At 41.7% G+C, this 18,840-nt stretch overlaps 1 protein-coding gene across 1 annotated transcript; it reads right to left on the bottom strand.

Moving 5' to 3' along the window:
* Positions 1-11,743: 11,743 nt before the first annotated feature.
* Positions 11,744-18,747, bottom strand: SRSF3 (serine and arginine rich splicing factor 3). Its single transcript, XM_043592990.1, has 6 exons — positions 18,603-18,747; positions 16,849-17,056; positions 15,465-15,599; positions 13,217-13,255; positions 12,887-12,973; positions 11,744-12,722 (listed from the first exon to the last, which is right to left on the bottom strand). Exons 2-6 carry the CDS (start codon positions 17,052-17,054, stop codon positions 12,695-12,697), a joined length of 495 nt encoding a protein of 164 aa, XP_043448925.1. The 5' UTR covers positions 17,055-17,056; positions 18,603-18,747; the 3' UTR covers positions 11,744-12,694.
* Between the last annotated feature and the right edge of the window lie 93 nt (positions 18,748-18,840).

The raw sequence follows: 18,840 nt of genomic DNA, 5'->3' as shown, positions 1-18,840 counted from the left end.
TTCAAATGCACAGCACTTTTATCAAGGTCAGACTTCCAACTCTGGGAAAAGCAGAACCTTCTTCCTTTCCTGCAACCTGACCACAGAGCCTCTGAGAAAAGCCTTCCCCATCCGAGCAACACTCTGGGAACCTGCTTCCTCCACTTCAGGTCAGGTTCATTTATTATTAAAGAACAGTCTTGTGTCCGGCCAAAGGTTTCTGTGTATGAACTTCCTTTTTTTTTTACGTTTATTTCTTTATTTTTGAGAGAGAGAGAGCAGAGGAGGAGGAGGACAGAGAGAGGAGAGAGAGAAGTGCCCCAGAAACAAATATTTTAAAAGTTCAAGGGCGCCTGGGTGGCTCAACTGGTTAAGTGTCCCATTCTTGGTTTTGGCTCAGGTCATGATCTCGTGGTTGTGCGTTCAAGTCCTGCATTGGGCTCCACGCTGGCAGCGCGGAGCCTGCTTGGGATTCTCTCTGCCTCTCTCCTGCTCGTGCTCTCTCTCTCTCTGTCTCTCAAATAAACTTAAAAAGAAAACTTAAAAAAAGTATTTCTGTGTAAAAGCATTGTTTGCATGTGGTATTCTCCTCCTCTTCAGTAGCAACACAGTGCATTCTCTAAACCAAATCTCTAATTATACTGTGATAAGACATCTAGTAACGATTTAATATAAATGCTTTTCTGAAAAAAGGAGAAAAAAAAAAAGCAAGTTAAATCTCGAAATGTCCTGCCATGTATATGCAGACTGCTTCTTTCAAAGGGCAAATACTGATCCATGGGGCTTTTGAAATCCCGTGGAGGGGCAGGGGTAGGCAGCCCACCTGTTCTCCCAAGCTCCAGAGTCACCACCTGCCGCGGACACACACAGACACACACACACACACACACACACACACACTCGTCTGTACCCTGGCAACACAGCGCCCCACCCAAGACGCTGCCCCACCCTGATACTGAAACCGAGGCTGATGGGGCAATGTCTGAGCCGCCCAGGGAAATGGGGCAGATGAGGCCCTCTGCGGCCCGGAAAACCCTCCTTAAAAGAGCCGGCCGGTACCGTTCTCCCACCCACAGGTGTCCGCCTGTTTGTTGCTCAAGAGTTCCAACCTGGCCACAGTAAGGAAGTGATACAGTGGAGCAGAGGATCGGGGGACCGCCTCGAAGCTGGCAGGGACACAAACCACCGCCTGAATCTGACCTGCACCGACTCCTGGAGCCGTGGACTGTTTGCTCTCTGTCTGAGGCTTTATCTGCCAGGGAGATGGGCAAGCGGCCAGGGCCCTCTCGGGTGAGGGGTTGAACAGCCAGGCGGTGGCACGCTGCCATACCAGATGTCATGGCTGGTCACTCAGAGGAGCTCTGAGCCAGGAGTCAGGAGGCCGAGGGCCGGGAGGTGGCTCCAGCTGGGCTCCATGCATCTGAGCGACTCTCTCCCCCACAACCCTTCACTTCAGGCCCTCCAAGTGTGGAGTGAAGGGCTGGGCAGCAGAAGGATTTCTCATCCGTGCTGCACGAGTCTGGCAGACATTTGTGTTTAAAATATATACACATAGGTCGAACGCTTTTCTTAAAGTATTTTTTTAAAGATAAAACCTATTCAACCATATGCATATTAACATGCTGAAGTTATTCTGCTTTTAGGTTGTTTTGGGGTAGACTTCCCTGTCACTTCTGGAATTGCAACATGTTAAAAAATGTAATCTCTATGACCAAAATACGGGCAAAAATGGGTTCTAAGGTCAATCTAAGACTGCATTCATCAAAACATTACTTTTCTTGTCTTTATAAGCCAGTATTATCCAGCAGAATTTACACTTTTTATAGCAATATCATCTAAACTGTTTTATGCAATTTATATTTCTTATAGAAGATTTCTTTCCAAAAATACACTGGGCTAGTTTTCACCTTTGAAAATCACCATCCCCAATAACCTCTAATTCCTCCTCTGGCTCGGACTTTCCACTCATCTCCAATTCTTTTTTTTTTTTTTTTTTAATTTTTTTTTTTTCAACGTTTATTTATTTTGGGGACAGAGAGAGACAGAGCATGAACGGGGGAGGGGCAGAGAGAGAGGGAGACACAGAATCGGAAACAGGCTCCAGGCTCCGAGCCATCAGCCCGGAGCCTGACGCGGGGCTCGAACTCCCGGACCGCGAGATCGTGACCTGGCTGAAGTCGGACGCTTAACCGACTGCGCCACGCAGGCGCCCCACTCATCTCCAATTCTAATCCCTGGACAAATTCATAGGGTCTTAAACTTAGTCCACAGAGAACCTTGAAACCTCTTGCCTTTACTTTGACACATGAGGCTTTTTTCTTCATATAACTAGCTTTGTACCCAAATCCCATTCTTCAGCACTCAGCTCAAGTACCACCTCTTCTATACAAAACACTTAACATGGTCTTGGACCTAAGCCTCTGTTTCATCTGCAAAACGTGATAGCAGAACCTCCCTCAAGTGGTGAGCTTTAAGTGAACTGGTGGAAGGTGTATCTAAAATACCAAAACATCGACACATGCGTGCAAGGAGCGCTCACTAGTCTATTGTCTTTATTACTGTCTCTCGTGTTATCGTCACAGTGGAAAAGACGTTGGAGTCAATGAAGTCTCAGTTCTACCATGCAATAAATGTGTGACCTCAGGCAAAGAATTTGGCCCAGTATTCTCAATAGGGTAGTAATGCCTCCTAGTGGGTGGTTGGGGAATTGATGTGGTGTTTTTAGGACTGTCCCATTGGTCACGGAGCATAACCGGCTTTAGAAGGGGACAGAGATACCAGATGTCTGGCACACAAAGGATTGCCCATGTCGTGGGACTGGGCCAATATGGGTCAGGTACATAGTATGAAAGGTGCCTGGATAAGGCCATTATTAAAGAGAATGAGTAAATGGACAAAAGACATTGTCTAGAAACAATTGAATTGCCCTGTACATTCAGACTACTCAATTCTTCCTAATTCCTAATTTCCTAATTCCTAATTTCAGTTATTCCTCTTCTTCTATCAAGGGATATGTGCTATTTAATACACAATATTTTGGTGCCAGGAACTGTTTTGAGCATGTATCAATTCACTTAAAAACCTCCTGGGGCGCCTGGGTGGCGCAGTCGGTTAAGCGTCCGACTTCAGCCAGGTCACGCTCTCGCGGTCTGTGAGTTCGAGCCCCGCATCGGGCTCTGGGCTGATGGCTCGGAGCCTGGAGCCTGTTTCCGATTCTGTGTCTCCCTCTCTCTCTGCCCCTCCCCCGTTCATGCTCTGTCTCTCTCTGTCCCCAAAATAAATAAACGTTGAAAAAAAAAAATTAAAAAAAAAAAAAAAACCTCCTAAACCCAGGGGACAGGTACTCCCCTCCCCCTACTCCATGTGATAAGGAAGTTGTTTTTGACATTACAGCGTTAAGGCCCAGCACATCCGTGAGAACACTGTGTGTACTTCATTTCTCCAATTCATCAGTGTGTTGTCTTGGCATGTTATCCTTACCCCCACCTCTTATCATATTCAAGTAAGTCTGGACGAATCTCTCATGACTTCCTGGCTCTAGTTTTTATTCTGGTGTCTACACGTGCCTTCACTTTCATTTTCCTGTAAGGCAAGTATGGAATGGTTTCAAGCAGGTTCAAGCATCTGACTTATGTCTTCTGGCAGTTACACCTGACTTTCATAAAGAAATACACACCTTTAATAAAATGCTTTCCTTTTTTTTTATCTTAGTTAAGGCTTCATCTTGATTTTTTTTTTTATAATGAACATAGAAAATGGACTTCACTTTCAAATAGTCAAGGATCTTTTACAATTTTTTTTATTTTTTTATTTATTTTTTACTGTCCCTATCTGAGCTTCTTGAGTAATGGGAAATAATAACCCCAATATCATGGGGTTGGTAATGAGAAGAAGCACCACACGAGTGCTCAGCATACAATAATTTGAGCTCCCTTCCCGTCTGATTGTCTACCTTTTCTCTCCACACCTTGCTCAAGGGGGATATCCCCAACACCAACACTGTGAATATGCTGAAAGAAGGCTCAAGCCAAGTGCCATTTTCTGGTGACAACAATCTCATCCAGCTGTTAGGTGACACCAGAGCAGGTGCCTAAGGGACGCTGGATTTTCAGTCCAGCCCCACAGCCTCTCTACAGAAGCTGCCTCTCCCTGCAAGATTAAGAGGCAAGAACAGGGATGGGCACAGGGTATGGCCAGTGGGCAGGATCCCAGGCCAAGGGCATGGATAGGCTTTGTTCCATATACAAGGGAGGCCTGGGGTAAGGAAAAGACAAATAGACCAATAGGACGACTGTGGGATCAGAAGTAGATCTTAATCCTTACTGCTCTTTAGAATCACCTGAGGAACTTTTAAAGTGTACAGACATCAAGTTCCCACCTCAGATAAAATGTATCAGGACTTCTGGGGACCAGGGTCCAGGTGTTAGTGATTTTTCAGAAGTTTTCCAGGTGATTCCAATATGTAGGCAAAGAGTGGAAAGTCACTGACCTACAGACTCATCAATGATACCATGTTAGGTCTGTTTTGTTATCCCCAACTTCACAAGAAAGAAATTAAGGAAAATAAGTGACTTGCCCCAGGCACACAGCCAAAAGATGGAAATCTGAATCCAGACTGGACGAATTTCAAAACCCATTTTTATTTATTTTTTCCAAGTCTATTTATTTTGAGAAAGAGAGAGAACATGCATGTGTTTGCAAGTGGGGTAACGGCAGAGAGAAAATCCCAAGCAGGGATCCATCCCGATGTATGAGGTATGGCTTGATCTCACAAACCCATATGAGACCATGACCTGAGCGGAAATCAAGACACTCACCCGACTGAGCCACCCAGGCGTCCCTGAAAACCTGTATTTTTTTCTTAGCTGATGCCAGAGATGAACCTTTTTTTTTTTAAAGTTTATTTTGAGAGGAATAGTGAATGGGGACAGGGCAGAGAGAGGGAGAGAGAATCTCAAGCAGGCTCTGCACTGCCAGTGCAGTTCAAACCCATGAAACTGTGAGATCATGACCTGAGCCAAAGCCAAGAGCCGGATGCTTAACCGAGCCACCCAGGTGCCCTGAAAATCCATTTTTTAAAGAGCCATCTAACACTCCTCTAACCCTTCATCCTATCTTTCCCACCCACCTCCCCATATCCCTAGGACTTCAGAAGCTCCTTTCTTGAAATCTGCCTAGATCCTTTTAACCACAGAGGTCTCTCTTAACCTTGGACCCCTGAAGTCAATCCCTTCAAACTGTACAGACTCAAAAGTTGGTAAAGGACCAGGGTCAGTGGTAACACACTGTCAGTATGTACTGGGGAATGTGAAGAATGAACTGGGGGCACTCTTGCCTACCCAGCACCATAAAGGAGTCAGTTTCACTAAAAAGTCATTCCTTGGGTACTTACTGCATACAAGTGTGAGGCTATTACTAACCAAGCAGTATATCATCACATGGTGAGTGACACATATATGTCACATTACTACATTCTCAAGATAGTAACAGGAAGCAGTTGTTTTCTATTTCTGTCCTTCAGATGAGAAAATGAAACCCTAGAGATTATGCAGCTGGTCCAAAGTCATGAGCTAGAAGCAAGGAAGCCAGAATTCCAATCCTGACTACTGGCTTCAAAGCCTGAAGGCCTTAACATTATGATGCTCCCTGAAACTAGCACTGGATTACTGTTGGGGCAGTCCTTGTCCCAGCTCTGCCAAGGTATCCTTGTTGTCACCTTGGGCAAATTCAGCTTCTCACCTCTAACCATAACACTGGGACTATGGATTCTAAGACCCCTTCCAGTTAACCCACACCTGGTCCTGCAACCTGGGCTACACCCTTCCAACTCAATCACTACTGGACTGCAACCTTGGACAATATGCCCAGCCGTCTCTGTACTTCAATCTCAATAAAGTGGGATGATCACATCTGCCTTATAACTAATCATCTCTCTTAATCATTTTCTTCCTGTCAACTGCCATCAAATCCAAAAAGTTGGCCCTGGTTTAGGAACCAGTCTTGGATGAGGCACATGGTAAGTACTTAACCTTTCCTTTCATCCATCTGTTGAGAATTAATCATAATCATCTAAAGAATGGAGCATTCTTCCGGGTCAGTAGACTGCAGCTGCTAGTGGACAATGAAGTAGCTTTAATCAGGGTTCCTGGGTGGCTCAGTTAAGCATCCGACTCTTGATTTTGGCTCAGGTCATGATCTCAGGGTGATGAGATAGAACCCCATGGCAGGCTCCATGCTGGGTTAATAAGTCTCTCCCTCTCCCTGCCACACTCTCAAAAAATTTTAAATAGCTTTAATTAACAAGTCCACTGTCAAAATGTAAGCAATCATTGAGATGTGCCTGCTTTTTCTCCCAAGCCAATAAGAAATGTTGCACAACAGACTCCTAACTTGAACCACCTGGTTTTGAAGCAAGAGAAGGTGCTCTCTTGAATCTGCAATAGCTTTGTCCAGCCAAGGAATTCTTCTGCAGTGTTTTCCTGAAGAGTCCACTTGAGAAGAGAAGAGAAGAGAAGAGAAGAGAAGAGAAGAGAAGAGAAGAGAAGAGAAGAGAAGAGAAGAGAAGAGAAGAGAAGAGAAGAGAAAAGAAAAGAAAAGAAAAAAGAAAAGAAAAGAAAAAGGAGCACCTGGGTGGTTCAGTCAGTTAAGCAACCGACTTTGGCTCAGGTCATGATCTCACAGCTCATGTGTTCAAGCCCTGTGTTGGGCTCTGTGCTGACAGCTCAGAGCCTGGAGCCTGCTTCAGATTCTGCATCTCCCTCTCTCTGCCCCTCCCCCACTTGCAGTCTCAAAAATAAACATTAAAAATAAATTGTGCACTTTTCTCTATTAGGTTGATGGTTAACGGGGCACCTGGGTGGCTCAGTTAGGCATGCAACTTCAGCTCAGATCGTGATTTCATGGTTCATACGTTGCAGTCCTGCATCAGGCTCTGCACTGACAAGTGTGGAGCTGGCCTGGGATTCTTTTCCTCTCTTTGCCACTACTTGCACTTTCTCAAAAATAAGCCTTTAAAGTTAAAAGGCCCCCAAATTTACCGGTCCTTGCCTGTAAGATGCCACATGCACCAATGTTGCTCACATTCCTGAGTTAAAATTAGGGTGATGTCGAGACTAGGAGACCAGAGTAGCCACAGCAACTACCCATAGCTTCAAACCACTCACAAGGTGAATAACGAACTTAAGACGCATCAGTGTCAACCTATTCACGATGTACAGCTGTCTTCCACAGACAAGGACAACATGGACATTCAGTGGTCCTTTGCCAAGAAATCTTAGCTTACTGCTTTTGGTGCTACACCTCAAATATGCAGGCTTCAGGTGTGTAAAGAAGAAAAACCTGGACACATGGTTAGCATTTCTTGCTGTATTAATACTTGCTCATCATGGGGCACCTGTGTGACTCGGTTGAGTATCTGACTTTAGATTTTGGCTCGGGTCATTATCTCCTGGCTCATGAGGTCAAGCCTCACATCCAGCTCTGCGCTGATGCGTGATACTCTGTCCCTCTCAAAATAAGTACATGTATCTAAATTTCTAGGTTTGGGGGGGGGGAACACCTTTTACCAAGTCATTTCTAAAAAAAAACACGGAGGTCACGTACAATTTACACTTTTTGCCATGAATATGTTTGCAATTAAAAAGAGAGCCCCCAGAGGCACCTGGGTGGCTCAGCTAAGCATCCAACTCTTGAGGCTCGGGCCACCATCTCACAGTTCGTGAGTTTGAGCCCCACTTCGGGCTCCATGCTAACAGTGCAGCGCCTGCTTGGGATTCTCTGCCCCTCCCCTGTGCTCTCAAGATTAAAAAGAGAAGCCCCAAATCCTGACAATCAACTGAATGACAAATTGCAGCTTATGAATGGGTTGAGAAAGCTAAGGTGTAGAACGGAATACAAGGGCTTTCGAGTCAAGGCTGGCCTGGGTTATAAATACACTACTTGTTTAGTAGGATGAGGAATGTGTGAGAACTTTTCTTCCCTGTTACCTCTCAAGTGGTTCAACATCACATAAGAAAAAGGCCCCACACGATGTTCAGCAGAGTGGTACTCAAAACACTTTCTTTCCTGACCACTGCAAGAGTCCTTGCCAAAGCATCCAGCACTCTAAAGCATGGGTTCCTAGCCCCTCCAAATGATAGGTGTGTTCATCCACTCCTTACTATCCACAAAGAACGCAGCTTCTGCTCCCAACCTCACTCCTGGGGAGTCAATTTCATGTCAGGTGGACAGTTATATACATTGCCAACTGAAGTGTGACCAGGACTGCCAGTTCAATTTCTTGTCCCCATTGAATCAGACAGCTGGAATGTAGGAGCCAGCCATTAATGCAATCTGATACATCAACTTCTCAGCGTCCGGCCAGGACGATGAACAAGTTATCCCACACCCGTTTATTTGGTAGTACAACCGAAAGGAAGTCAAAAATCCTGACTTGGAACTACTTCCAATTCATGGTTATAGAATCCTTTACCTCCAAACCCTAGTGCAGTTTGCACACTCAATTGCTTACACCCTCAACTCCTACTTTATGATTAAGGTACTCATTTCTTCACCTGATTCCTTATGGCTTACCTATGAGCTCCACTTTTAGTCCCAACACCTTGCCATCTGATCCAATTCACTTGTTTTCCTCCGTTGCTAAGGGACTTTTCAAAGATCCCTCAACTAAAGATTTGCACCTCATGCCACGTCCAAAAACCTTTCTTGTAGGCCACATGAAGCCCTACAACCAATAGCTCTCAAGTCATCCTAAAATGGATGAAACACTAAGAAATTAGTGAAGCTTAGGTCTCACTCTTGAACTCAGGTCAAACAACTACTTGCTAGATACTGAGCTACTATGTGCATCCTTGAATCCCACTCCACAAAGTCCCTGGGTCTTGGACTACCATAGAAGAAAAGTAGGACACAAAAACAATTGAATGACAAATTTACATTCCAATTTATAATTATTTGTAAAGCACTCTTGTTGAATCTTTTTGTTGCTGTTGAAAGTTTTTTTTTATCTATAAAGAAATTCTGGAGGCAGAGAGCCAGCTGGAATGGGCTATTAGCATTAAGCAACCTTCCCCCTTGGCTTTAATTTGCAGTTCGGATGGTAAAAAAACAAAACAAAAACCACCCCTGAAAGGATAGTAACTTGCCCCATATGAAATCTCAATGAGATACATACTGAAACAAAGGTGCCATTTACAGGTGAAGCAGAGTTAAGGGTACTTGGCTGGCTCAGTGGGTAGAGAGGGCAGGACTTGACTTTGAGCCCTTATCAGTAGTAGAGATTAAAGAATAAAAATAAAAGCAGGAAAAATCGCCTATGTACTATTTTTCTGAAGAGCTCAACTGTGCTCTGCAAAGAATATTTTCCATAGAAGAACCTCTCCAAATTACTAGGAAGCAAGTAACAATGTTTCCAGAAAGTTTCACTTTCTCAAAACCAAGTATATACCTGCACCAAAAGTTGTAGTAAAGGCACTAAATGACCCCATTCTAAGACTTTAGTAGAACAATCCTTAATATACAATGTTATGTATGTCACATAGAATGGAAGAAAAAGTATAGTAGTATTATACACATGTATTTCAGGTTGTTAGTTTGGGAAACTTTTTGGCTGTTACATGTTCTTTAGGGTTAACAAGAACTGAGATACTGAAGGAGTCTAAAAACTGTATCATGAATTTCTGCAATCCCAATTAAAAAAAAAAAATCAAACAGGTGATGTATTAGGTTTATCAAGACAAATTTTCAATGACGTCTTCTCAGAACCTCCCAAGTGTGCTGTACAACTGAATTTTTTTGAGGTATCCAAGGAATATTTAATAGGGTGAAGAAAATTTGTGAGGACACAGAAAACTGAATTCAACACTATCAGTTGTTTTGATAAAAATATACTCCAACCCAGTTTTTCTTCAGCTACTTTAATCAGAAATCTTTTGTTCTCAAGAAAAAAAAAAAAAGAAAAACCAGAAGTCTAGTACAAAAATATACAACTGAAAGACATTACCACCAACTAGATCTGTCAACTAAATCGTGTTGAGGATTCTGAAAATAAAAAGTACTAAACCAGTGGTCTTAATCAGGGACATTTATCACCTAACTCTTCCAAGTAACACGGTGCTTACTCTTAAAAAAGTAAATGAGCCTGGCAACAGGCCGTGTATATTTTAAAAAACTTCTATGATCAACACCATTCCTGATAAAGAATTGTAATAATATGAACCATATTAACTAATAAAAAAGCACGACTTCTCATCCAGATATAGGTGAGTCCAACTAAAAGAGATGCCATCTAATGACCACACCTTTGTAAGGAAATATTAAAAGTATATAAACAGTAGATAAGAGATATCTACAATCTGATAAAATTCAAATTTCTCTGGCTAATTTATCTTCACCTTTCTGCTTAAGACATGAAGGTCAGAAGTAACCCACAAGTAAGTGAGAACTACAGATAATTATTTTGAAAAAGCATAAAACTAACAATCCTTCTGTTTCCTTCAATTACCACCCAGGATTAACAGTGACCTCTAGGGAACACCTGCAGTCACTACACTAAGAGGTCAGTTTTTGTGACTGACCTCTTGCAGTATTATACTCCTCCATTCAGGACACAGTACACAGTTGGCTAATGAAACTTAATTTTTGAAATTAGAGTAGCCAGAACTTTTAATGGCCACAGCTAATTGTGCAATAAGTTTTTAACAGTTTCTATCCTCCATTATTTTTTGTCACAGGCCGTAAAATTGCTGGGGCTTCTGGTTAAAGTGACTGCAAATTTGACCTAGAAGTCAGGATAACTCCCTGAGATCAACTTTATCTTAAGTTCTGTATAAGCCACATTATAACCATGACCTATCTCCTTTTTACAGAAATCCAATTTAGGACTTTGCAAGTTGTATGTTGCCAAAAACATCCCTATCAATGTCCAATGTAATTAGTGATGTACCATATTACTTCCATGACCTTTAGTATCTTGCCTTGTTCTGAACAAGTTTTAAAACGCTAGGAGGAATTACCAAAAGACAAAAGGCCCAAAGCCAGAGCTCCCAGTACATCAACAGTCTTAAGTATCTTCTACAAGAAGGCTCATCCCAAATCTGAATTCTACCTTGTGACACCAATCTTCCTTTGTTGGTATCTGCATGAAAGGTTAGTAAGGACCACTGGAAATTTATTTAGGCCCTCCCTACACCTTATAAAGTATCTTTACAGACTGAACTCAATGCAGTGACTTCTTTCAAATTAAAGAAAGTCAGTATAGCATATTCCAAAACTATCTTTAAGTAGCACATTTAAGGAAACTAAGCCACAAGGTAGTTGCATTATGATTTAATCTAATCGCACAAAAATTTGAAATTACAACTCCTCTGGGTTTCTAAGAGGAAGGTTATGCATGCCTCCATATTCAATTCTGCACGTTACATTTGAACCATATAGTGAAATTTACATCATAATGGATCAATTTAGAATTTCCATGCGACACCTCTGATTATATAAAATGGAAGCAATTTTTAAAGCTTTGTGGAAGGTCTCATGCTAATGATAAAGCCTTTTCTATGGGCCACTTTGGGTTATAATGTACCAGGTTGCTGTACTTTAAGATGTTGGTCACGGAGTATCACGGTCTTTGAACTGGCTCCTACTCCTAAAAAATGGTTAAGTACGATCACTTAGGTGACACCAAGAATTCCCTTCAGCCTCAATTGTGTTTAAGATTTGTGTAACCAACGGATCTCCATGGGACAATAAGAACTATGGTAATAGTGGGTTCGACTATTACACAATTATGCTAATATTTTATTAATTCAAAAGCACTTTACAAGAAAATATAAGTATGGCTTCCAATAGGAATGTTATACCTGGACTTGATACCAAGCTCACAGATTTTAGTTTTGCAAGGAAAAACAGGCTTTCAGGTTAAACAACAATTTGTAACCAAAACTTTAATCCCAAGGATTCTCACAAACATATTACAAATGACAGCATGAAAAAAAATCTTGCACAGTAACTCAAAGTTCAGCTCTACAATGTACCCTTAAACTGGCAGGACACTGGTATCTTGAATAGTTTCAAATTTCCAAAGAGAGAATGTTACATAGAGCTGTGTGTTCATATACAGCAATCCTGTTAAAATGAACTTATGACCTAAAGCAAAAGTAAACTTTCTTGAAACTTCCAATTCTACACCAACTGGACCACCTCTGCCCAGTACGAAGACAACTAGGATTCATTTTATTTTAAACCTCTAACCTAGTTTAACAGTGCAGCTTAATTTTTAGCTGCTGACTTGGGTTCACAGCAGCTTTTAAAGACTGTTCAATTACAGCTGCATGCACACTATCTCAGCTATGGAAAAACTCTGTTCAATTTTTGCCAGTTTTGTCTTCATAATATGAAATGTCAAGCTTTAACTGGGCAGGAGTTAATAGGTTTATTATCAGTCTATGTAAGACTAAACTTCAAAGCAAATTCAATTTTGCTTAAGGGAACATTGTAAAGTAACAACTCTTAATATTACATGCCTCATATGATCCATTCAAATCATAGAGAATTACATCTTTATGTGTCACTGTTCCAAGAGACAAACAAATGTGAACAGCTAAAACATCTTAAAAATGCACCAAGCTTATGAAGTCTCAAACAAAACTTGAATTTTCTGTACATACTCCTATCAAATGAAGTTATTTCCTGTACACCACTCCTCTTGCAAACTGGTCTTCTATTTCCTTTCATTTGACCTAGATCGGCTAAAAGACAGAAAACCAAAAAAAAGTTACATACATAACTCAGTGACATAACCAGGGAAGAAGAGTTTTTATGGGAAAAATAAAAATCAAAACAGCCTAAGAAGATCACCTTCTCTTTTTAACAAGTTATTTATAAATGATCATCAAGTCATCAAAAATCTTACCTACGAGACCTAGAAAAGGATCGGGACGGCTTGTGATTTCTCTCCCGAGACAGTGATCTCTCTCTCCTCCTATCTCTAGAAAGGGACCTAAAACCAGAGGAAAAAGAAAAATAGGGCCATTCAGAATTATACACAACAAATATCCTAAGAAGTCTTCAAAAACTAAAAGCTGGTTCACTGGTGCAACTTATTAACACTGGCTCTATATGCTACTTTTTCTTTTTCATTACTAAAGCCAGTCTTTTACCATTAACCACATCATTTGGAACACAGCTCAGGAACAGCAGAAGCATGACTTTCTGAAGGTGGCCAAAAAAGGTAGTTATTTACCTGCTCCGGCTGCGGGAGAAGCTTCTCCGTCTTGGAGATCTAAAAGCAGAAACAGGAAAATTAGGCTAATTGTCAATTAGTATTTATGGCGTGAGGCATTTCCCAACTTTTCAATTTCACTGTTGGGCCCAGTGAATGTGCCGAAGAACTGGCACCCATCGTCCAAAAACAAAACAAAACCGAAAAAACAAAACCAAAAACAAAACCAAAAAAAAAAAAAAAACCAAAAAAAACAAAAACAGAAAAAAAACAGAAAAGAAAAAAAGGCACAGAAGGATTAAGGAACCAAAAGCTCAAGTGAAAAGCAGGTATTCCAACCATGGATTCACTTTAACAAAGAATGCTTCACAGCAGATCTGTCCAATGCAAAACTTCATGTCAAACTAACTTCACTACCCAAACACCACACCAAAATATAGTCCCACAAGTAGTTCCAAAAACAGTACCATAAACCAGTATTTGGAACCCATGCAAACCTATAAGTCCATGACAAGACTTAGGTACCAGGTGGATAGTGTAATTTTGTGAAAACGCGCTAGGTGTAAATACTGATGCCATTAAGTGCTACATTAGAACTGCATTTGTGATCGTCACATTAAAGAGTGTGTTTAGGCTTATAAAAATTACCTTAGCTTGGCCCACTTTACCCCCAAAATTTAAAATTTGAAAACTGTTAGTAAAACCATTTAAAGGTGATAGGATTCAACAAATTTTTGCTAGAAAAGAAAGCTAAATCTGTTAGGAGTTATTAAAATTTTTAGTTTGGCATCTCACACATGCAAATAAGTTTCACCTGAAGGTCTAGTTACATTATGAGTTCCCTATCACCCTTAAAAGTTTTATTCAAGCAATATATATGTACGTTACCATTCAATTATGCACAGCCAGCCTTTGATCCAGAAAAAAGAATTACTTTAAGCCGCTTACTCCTTATTTTAACCAGCAGTAAACTGTATAAGCAGGAAAAACTTACTAGTTTTGGGTTTCAACAAGCTAGAAATGGTGAGGTGAGGCTGCCGGACTGACGGCCAGGAAGAATTTGCTGAAAAGGTTTTGCCAGATGTTGCGTTGGATTTAGTTGGTTGGCGAAGGGGGTGTTGTGGATTTTTCCTGCTTTTTTGTTAGCCGAAGGCTGCTGCTGTAGTTGTTGTGAAGACATTTGGTAAATAAACAGCTGAGCTGATTGGCCAGGAATGTGTGGGCGGTCGAGGTGGCTGCTGCCGATTTGGTTAAGGTTGGAGAGAAGGCTGAGAGAAAACAGCATGCTCGGGAACCAAAGGGCGGTGCAACCTGACGACTGGCCATGCCTGGGTCATGTGAAACGACACCAGCCAAGCTGAATGGGGCGCGCTGGTCACATGACGCTGAAAGGGCTAGTTGACTGGCTAATGCAGACTCAGAGGGTGGTGAGAAGAGACATGATGGTGACTCTGTAACGGGGTTCATTTTTATTAATAGATGGACCAAAAAGCACAAAAAAAAAATGAAAAACAAGCCATCAGTACAACCATCTATTTAGCTAACAAATACTCTTTATTATGATGGGCAACAGTGTGTTGTTTTGTTTTTCAAAATAGCAAAAGGGGCAAGATTTTGAACTCCTATCTCCTAGAAGGACTTCACTCACCTGTAAGAGGTAAATTAAGTCCTATAGAAACTATTTTGGAGGAGATGTGGAGTTAGCATCCAGACAATACTGCCTGGTCCAAGAATGATGCCATTTTCAATTATAAAAAAACTGAAATCTCTCCTATTTGGTTTTGAAGAACAGATGACTGGGATTACTTTTTTAGCCCCCTTTATCGGTCAGTGACTTAAGTTAGTTTCAGAATGATTTCTACTTTACCAGTTTTAACATTACAACAGCTGCCTGTTTGATAAATACTACAATAGTAGAAAACACATTTTTGTGAAGAGCTAGAGTTGAATGTAATGTTTGTCATTATGGAGTCAAGAAATGGAAAAAGGCCTAAATTGAAGTATAAGGGAAGACTTGGAAAGATGCAACTAGAAGATGAACTAGAAGATAGATCCAAGATAGAAGTTACTGACTACCAACATGAACAGTGACCTAAAGACAAAAGCCAACACTCAGCACAACTCACATACCCCAAACTACACCCAGCAAATGTTTCATAAAAACCTCCGATTCTTCAAAGTTTAAAACCCACCAACAAACTTTGAGAGAAATACCTGCTCCTATTAGCTACTCCGTTACACCAATACCTCTAAACACGCTCTCAAGTACCTGCGACGAGGTGGAGGACTCCTTCTCCGATAATCATCTCGAGGGCGACGACCCCAAGAAGGAGGTGGGCCACGATTTCTACTTCTCTTTTCACCATTCGAGAGTTCCACTCTTACTCGGCAGCCACACAGTGTTCTAAGGAAAGAAACATTACTAAATTTAAAAGAGCAAAGACGTGTATACTAAAGCAAAAAGCACTCCTACTTAGCCTTTTCTGTAAACTACACACCTGAAACATCTGTAGAATCCTTAATAGCAGAACAAGTTTTTCTAATGAAAACCAACTTCTTTATGCTTTAATGCCTTGTTAGAGCCAGTCTAAATCATTGGGCTCAATGTTAATTTGTTAAGTTACAAGTGTGAAAACCTTGGATTCTTCCTCAAAAAACCAGTTCATCTGTACATCCTGCTGGGACTTCCAAGATCCCAGAACTTGTTTACTGATCTTGATGTTACTAGACTGTTGGTCTTTCTCTTCCCCAGATAACCCCAATTCTCCATGCCAACAGCAGTGAACAAAAGCATTTTGGCCATTTTACATCACCATCTCCCCTACATCATCACACAATAGCTGACCCGTTAGGAAACTGAAGCTGAGGAAAGGCGGAAAAAAGTTATCCTCCACCTCTTGTTTCACATCCATTCAGATGAACCACCTTTATTGGGTCAGCGATTAAGAGGTGGGAACCTGGAAAAATGTGTTTCTACCATCTGCTTGGATAAATGACCTTCTCTACAGCTTTACAGCCAACCCTCCGATCCCTTAACTTTTGGATCTTAAAGATTAACCATTTCCCCTGGTTTCCTGAAATCCAATGGTTTTCCAACAAGCAGGAAGGAGAAGGGCAGCACCTGGTCATTCTTAAAACTCAGGTGTTACTTACCAGCCATTAATGGGACACTAAACACACACACAACACAGCTACATATTCCACACTTCCTAAGTATTTCAAACACATAAAAGATAATGGTACAATAAAGCCCATGCAACCATTATCCAACTACGAGAATTACCAGTTTGTGGCCATTCTTACTTGAAAAGATCTGATTTCACAATTGTTTCAGAAACAATTCAAAGGTGACACCACAAATGACAACTTTGTGGAAGGTTTAGATAAAATGCTTCAACCACATTTTGGATGCAAACATCCACCCACCAAGAATCGACCATTAAACATTTTCTTCAATGGCCACTTGAGTAAAAAGTTACTTCCTATTGATCTTCAGTAAAACACTTTTTCTTTGCAGAAAAGGCATATGTTAAGTCTCCAGTAACATTAACTTCAGATAGCCAAGAAGCTATCTAAAAGTCACATAACCTAGGAATTTTAAACATTAAAAACACAAGCAACGTATTTGTCATCAACATTAGTCATTAAATTACCTCCCATCTAGCTCTCGAACAGCATCAGCTGCATCTCGGGGATCTTCAAATTCAACAAAAGCAAAGCCGGGAGGGTTTCTAGCAACCCACACACTTCGGAGTGGTCCATAATAGCCAAAAGCTCGTTCCAATTCAGTCTTGTTACCATTGTTTCCAAGATTACCTACGTAAACTTTACAGTCCAGTGGACAGGAATCACGGTGCATTTCTGTAATTAAAAAAAAAATTACCCGAAATGTTAATCATTTACCCAATAAACCTACACAGTGAAAAAAGATCCTTAGAAAAGAATGCTGAAACACTAAAAACCAAACAATTACTACCCTTGAAACACCCATTTCTCTCTAATCTGTACTTCTAACTACCAGGAAGCCAGCACAAAATGCATTAAGAAGAAAAATGCCTCCTGGAAAAATTGGTGGGGGAGTGGAAAGCACTGAAGAAGCATTTACAATCTGGGCAGTTAGTAACTTTACCAATTATTATAACTAATATCAAAGATAAAGCACTTAAGGTAGAGTAACTTGTGCAGAACCAAATCCTAGAGACGTAATAACCAAACCTAATAACCGAAGGGATACTAATGTGTCTTCGTGTAATTAAAACCTTAACCAGCTTCATTCCTAAAGTGTTAGGAATCCAGACACAAGCGCACATATTCCAGTTCTATGTATATAAAATATCCAACAGGTAAATGCAGAGACAGATTCATGGTTACCAGAGGCTGGGTGAGAGGGCAGAGGGAATGAGACCAGCTGCTTAATGGGAATAGGTCTCCTTAGGGGGTAACAAAAATGTTTTGGAACTAGACAGATATGACAGTTGCACAGCACTGAGAATGTACTAAATACTACTTAACCGCACACTTTAAAAGGAAGCTTATGTTAATTTCAGGTGGGGATTTGTTAGTGCAAAAATTTACTGCACTTTGGGGGCTTATATTTGCTAGAACTTCACTACAAGTCACTTCCAAAACGAATCTAATCAACTTGTAGGACAGATTCAATTGCAAAGAGTAACGAACCCAGTAACTCAGCTTAAGGGCTTCTCATAAACACCACATTCTGCTCACTCTGGACTTACCCAATTAAAAAAACTAGTCCAGACACATCCTATTTGCATGACCCCACCCTGTACCCAGGAGTCTTGAGACCAAACCATTGCTGGAGATTTTTTTTTTAACTTCGCTGTGAGCAGTTTTAGGAGTTAAGTATCAAAGGTAAGCTGCTACAAGTACAGTGTGGCTCAAGGAAGACCGATCAGTTTAAAAAAAAAAAAGTGATTAAGACTGTAAAAAGTCAAATTAAGATGGAAATACAGGTGACTACACAAACCACGTAACATGGATTGAAAGGCCCAGCCTTGATTAGTGACTGTGGAAAAAAACCCTGAGCTTCCGAAGAAAACGTGGGGGTGGGGGAAAAAAGGCGCCATAAATTGAAAGGCCGCGGCCCGGAGTACAATTCGGTTAGCGGCCCTCTTTCCCGCCTCAACTTTCGGGTTATCCCACTTCTCAGTTCACCACCACCACCTCTCCCCCACCCCCCCGGATAGGGGAAGATTATAAACACCTCCACTTCGAGACCGAGGTACGTTCTCTGATGGGCCAGGAGCCCCCGCCACCGCCCCATGCTGAACGTCACAAAATGGCGGCGGCGTCTCTTTGTCTCAACCTGGCGCCATTGGGCCTGGCCCCACCGCGGTCCTGTTAAGTGCCATTTCCCACTGCACTCCTTTAGTCGCTGGTCTCTTACCGAAATCTTGGGTTACAAAGCAGACGCTCAAAACCACACACCCTCGGATCGGTCTTCCCGCTTCCCGCTCCCCTCCGGCCCGGCTCCCGCAGATGCTCTCGCTGACCTGGCGTCCACGAAATGGCGGACCACCGCCTTCTCCTCGCCCTTATTTATACGCCATGCTGAAGTCACATGATTGGACGGGCTCGCCCAATGAGAGGCGGAGGAGGCTGTGACGTAGCGGCCATCAAATCAA

This window comes from Prionailurus bengalensis, chromosome B2 (assembly GCF_016509475.1).
Source record: "Prionailurus bengalensis isolate Pbe53 chromosome B2, Fcat_Pben_1.1_paternal_pri, whole genome shotgun sequence".
NCBI lineage: Eukaryota > Metazoa > Chordata > Mammalia > Carnivora > Felidae > Prionailurus > Prionailurus bengalensis.
The sequence above is the reverse complement of the archived record's forward strand: the minus strand, read 5'-3'. Positions and strand labels throughout refer to the sequence as shown.